At 66.7% G+C, this 4,244-nt stretch overlaps 1 protein-coding gene across 1 annotated transcript in view; it reads right to left on the minus strand.

The window, feature by feature from the left end:
- The window catches only part of FAM118A (family with sequence similarity 118, member A), a 13,156-nt gene that overhangs the window by 6,368 nt on the left and 2,544 nt on the right, over nt 1-4,244 (minus strand). The window contains exons 2-5 of the mRNA XM_012735098.1: nt 1,752-1,805; nt 1,062-1,314; nt 712-933; nt 18-91 (exon numbers count right to left, since the gene is read on the minus strand). Of these exons, the coding sequence (XP_012590552.1) occupies nt 18-91; nt 712-933; nt 1,062-1,314; nt 1,752-1,798 (596 nt within the window). The 5' untranslated portion in view covers nt 1,799-1,805. The remainder of the gene's footprint in view (nt 1-17; nt 92-711; nt 934-1,061; nt 1,315-1,751; nt 1,806-4,244) is intronic.

The raw sequence follows: 4,244 nt of genomic DNA on the forward strand, positions 1-4,244 counted from the left end.
GCAGCCAGCAGGCTCACAGCAGGGCTGCCCGGGGGAGCACACGCTCGCTGGGGTCCTGAAGGTGACGGGCCCCGCGGCCTCCGGTGCCCCCCTGGAGTGGGCACCGGGTGGGCGTCCTCAGTGGTGGCGATGCCCACTCGTCTCGCAAACACACGAAGAACACAGGTCACAAAAGACATTTGTCAACGAAACGAAACTACGGTCTCCTCGGTGAAGAAGTGGAAAGCCTGCAGGCTGTCACCTAACCCATGGTGAGACGTGTTTTGTCGTGCTTCTGATCGGGGAACGGGGTTCCCGTCACAGCTGGGGGACGCGCGGCCGGTCCTCTTTCTGGAGCGCAATCCCGCAAGTTACGCGGTCAGACTCAGGCGCCGGTGCGGCGGCCGCTGGGGAGGCGCGTGCGCTCTGCGCCGTCCGGGTGCGCTGCCTGGGACAGCTGAGGACAGGAAAGCGCTCCCCGGCTCACGTCCAGGGGAAGTCGGGCCTAAAAGCTCTACCTCTGCTCGAACTGGTTCTGGGGCCAGAGCTGCCTGCCAAGCGGGTGGGGACACCTCCGGGCCGTGCACTGCAGGGGCCCAGCACAGCCAGGCCGGGCAGGAGGCCTGGGGGCGCAGCGTGCCCCGGCCTGGCCCAGGGAGGAGACGTCTCCGGCTGCGGAGCAGAGGGGCCGGGGAGCAGCAGACCCGCGCGTGCCCTGCGCCCTGCGCGCACCTTGGTCTTGTCCTTCAAGTCCAGGGACTCCATGGGCTTGTGCTGCTGCTGCCCGAAGATCTCCAGCAGGTTGTCGTAGTTGGTGGTCAGGACCATGGTGCCCCGCTCCATCAGGCTGAGGATGGACTGCAGCACCTGCGGGTTCTGGATGTGCTGCTCCAGGCTGTCGAAGACCTCCATCAGGCAGTCCTGGAAGAAGCTGGGCTTGGTGTCGCCTGTGCGCTGCGGGGGCGCCAGAGAACGCGTCAGGACAAGCGGACCGGGCTCCGGGCCCGCAGGCGCGAGGCGGGCCCCCGTGGCCAGGCCCAGGGCCGGAGCCACGCCGCCCAGCACCGCGGGGCCGCACTCACGGGTGACATCTTCCGGATCAGGTCGTGCGCGACCACCAGCAGGTCCCGGTCCTTCGTCACCTTCCTGCGGAACTCGGCCACGTCCCCAGGGTGCAGCACCTCCAGCTGCTCGGCCGCCTCGATGACCGCCTCGATGCAGCTGCGCCAGGAGCAGAGGGCCGGGATCCCGGGGGCCACCGCCGCACTCACCCCCGTCCCGATGACCAGCAGCAGCTCCTGGGGCTGCTTCCGGATGAGGCTCTTCAGGAACTTTCTACTTAAAAGCAGGGGGGGTGAGGGGGTCAAGGCGGGCCACAGCAGGCGGGAGACACACGGCCCCAGAGCTGCCGCGGTCTCGCTCGGGTTCTGTCCTGCTCCAACAGAACTCGGGGGCCGCCGGCATGAAGCACACGGGGATTCGCGCATCCGCATCTGTGGTCAAAAGCCCCGCAATTTCAAATCCCCTCAAGCACGTAAATACAAGATACAAGACGACCCTTGCTTGCAGTGACAGAAAATTCTAGCTGGATTTCTGCCACCCCACCCGGTGGCACGTGTCCCTTATCTGGCCCCACGGCGGCCTCATGCAAGGGTCCAAGTGGACTCGGAGGCGCCGCCCCTGCCCATGGCCTCCCGCTGCAGTGGGGCTTCAGGCCTGGGCCTTGCCCCGGGCTGCGGTCACAGGGCTGAGGAGAACCGGGCTGCGTTTACCTTGACTTCTGCTCACTCCCGTTTGCTGTCTTCTCCACGGAATCCATCTGAGCCCTACAAAGAAAAACCGGTCAGAAGCAACTTGTTTCCCAGACAACGCTGTTATGCCCTGGGGGCTAAGGCTGTACCCTTCCCCTCATCAGGGTGCCCGAACACCAGCGACGGGCCCAAACGTCTCCAGAGCGGATCTCCTCCTTCAGCGTGACTTGGGCAAACACCCGGATCCTCCACGGCCCCCGATGCACACGGGGGTGGGGGGGCACCTAGAGCCGCGGGCCCCGCCCGGCGCCCAGCCCACAGAGCGCCCAGGGCACACGGGCGCATGCGACTGCCCGAGGAGGAAGTGGCAAGTGGCACGGCCAGGCCGCAGACGGGTCTCGGGAGCGCGCGCCCTCCTCTCAGCCTCCATGGAAGAGAGTCGGGCCTGCCAGGGCTGCAAGCTGCCCGCTGCCCGGCCCTGGCCAGCAGACGGGCGGCCACCTTCCTCAAGTGCAAGCGTTTCTTTCCCTCCCCTGGAATCAGGTCATCAGAAATAAGTTTCCAGGACAAGGAAACAGACTTCACCCGCCGCTAAGCATCACGAGCTGCTGCATCTCCAGGGGCCTAGGACTGTGCGCCGAAGTGCGCCGGCCACTGGGGGATGCCTTCTTCCCAGGCGTCCACCCAGCTCCCTCATGCCTGGCAGCGCCCCCAAGTGGCCGGGCAGTGCACCTTCACTTCAGAGTGCGGGTGAGGACAGCACCCCACGCGAAGGCGTGCGGCAGGGGCCAGCGGTGCCCCTGCAGAGCTACCGGCAGTCACCCAAGGTCAAATCCAAGGTTTTGCTCCCTTAACCCTCAAGCTGGAGACCCCGCCCTGAGCGTCAGCAACCTCACTGCCCCCGCCTGGGCCTGAACACGAAAGAGGATCCCTGCAGCCGGGCAGCTGGGAGCAGGCGGGCCAGGGCCCTCAGGCTGGCTGCCCGGGAGGGCCGGCTTCCTCCCCGGCCTCCACCGGGCGCTGGCGGGCGAGCTTCCTGCGAGATGCTTAGCCGATGACTAACCCAGACCCTGCCCCCCACCCGTCCCGTGCTTCACGACAGCCCCCCCACCCCGCACGACGGCGCGGCGTTCCAGGACATCTGCTGAGCACAGCGGACAGCGGGCTTCGGCTCCAGCGCCGGCCACCGCCGCTCTGCGCCCCCGGTCTCCACAAGCTGGCCACCCAGGTGCCACCTTTATTCATGCTCGGAACACTGTGACCACTTGGACTTCCGTGGGCTGGACCTGACTCCCAAGTTCAGTAACCCCGAGGGAACAAGGAGTCACCCCAGTCCTCGGCACCCGGGAGAGGCGGCGGCCGTGGAGACGCGGCAGCGGAAGCACTGAGCCTCTCCGCGCTCTGCCCCGCCTGGTGCTGCACCAGCGCAGCCAGGGCCCCGCTCCCGCCGCACACACCCCACGGCTAGAGCAGCCCCCGACTTGCAGCTCCGGGGGTCCGGCTGAAGCCCAGGGCAGGACGGAGGCCAGCTGCCCATATTTAGACACCCCGGCCCCCGCAGGCCTGGGATCGAAGGCATTACCTCACTTCCTGTGCTCGGGCGGCCTGACCGCAGGCCAGATGTCACAGTGACTGAGAAAACACCCGGCTCCCGCCTTGTGTTCAAGCCAAGGGCCTCGTAGGCTTCCGGCGCAGTGGGCACCAGGTCTACCAGTCTCGGGAGGGCAGCAAACCTCGGGTGCTCTGCTCCGCCCCACGCGCACTTCTCAGCCAATCGGATTCCAGGCGTCAGCAACAAAAGCCCTCAGAGACCTTTTAGAAGCCGCATCCTTGGTTTCCTTGGTGACCGCCGTCACCAGTTTGCGGGCCCAGAGCCAAGGCATCACAGCAACCCACTTTGTAAGCACCTACAGGCATTTTCCGAAAGCAAAACCAGGCCCCGCCACAGCTGTGAATAAACAGGCCCTGGGCTTTTTTTTTACCCTGAAGCGAGAACAGGCGTCTCAACAATGTTTTGTGCTTAAAAGCTGAGAGCGCGAGGAGCCGTGAACGAGCTTCCGAGCAGCCGGGCCACTATGTCCCTCAAGCCCAACTCCCGGCACTAACCAGGCATGCGCCACTCGGAGTCCGGCACCGACGGCAACGGCACACCCCAAAGCCCCAGCCCACGGCCTGGGCTGGGACGCCGCGCCCTCCCCAGCCCCTGGCCCCCCACTGGCCCCGACGCCGGGGACAGAGCCCAGCAGGCAGCGCTGGTCAGCCGCAGGGCCAGGGCCGCAGGCAGGTCAGTGCCTGTGGGGAATGGCTGCACCTGGGGAAGCCCAGGCCCGCCTCTGAGCAGAAAGGCCCTCAGCACCCCAACCCAAGCACCGGGAGACCACCCGGGGCTGCACTGCTACCCCCAGCCCAGGCTGCCGTGCTGATGAGTGCCCCGGGGGCCAGCTGGCCACCTGCCGGCCAGGCGCAGGCTGAGGGGCTGCTTCGCTCTCCCTCCCGACGCAGAATTTAAAAGCC

This window comes from Condylura cristata, unplaced genomic scaffold (genome assembly GCF_000260355.1).
Source record: "Condylura cristata isolate star-nosed mole 26May11 unplaced genomic scaffold, ConCri1.0 scaffold00004, whole genome shotgun sequence".
Taxonomy (NCBI): domain Eukaryota; kingdom Metazoa; phylum Chordata; class Mammalia; order Eulipotyphla; family Talpidae; genus Condylura; species Condylura cristata.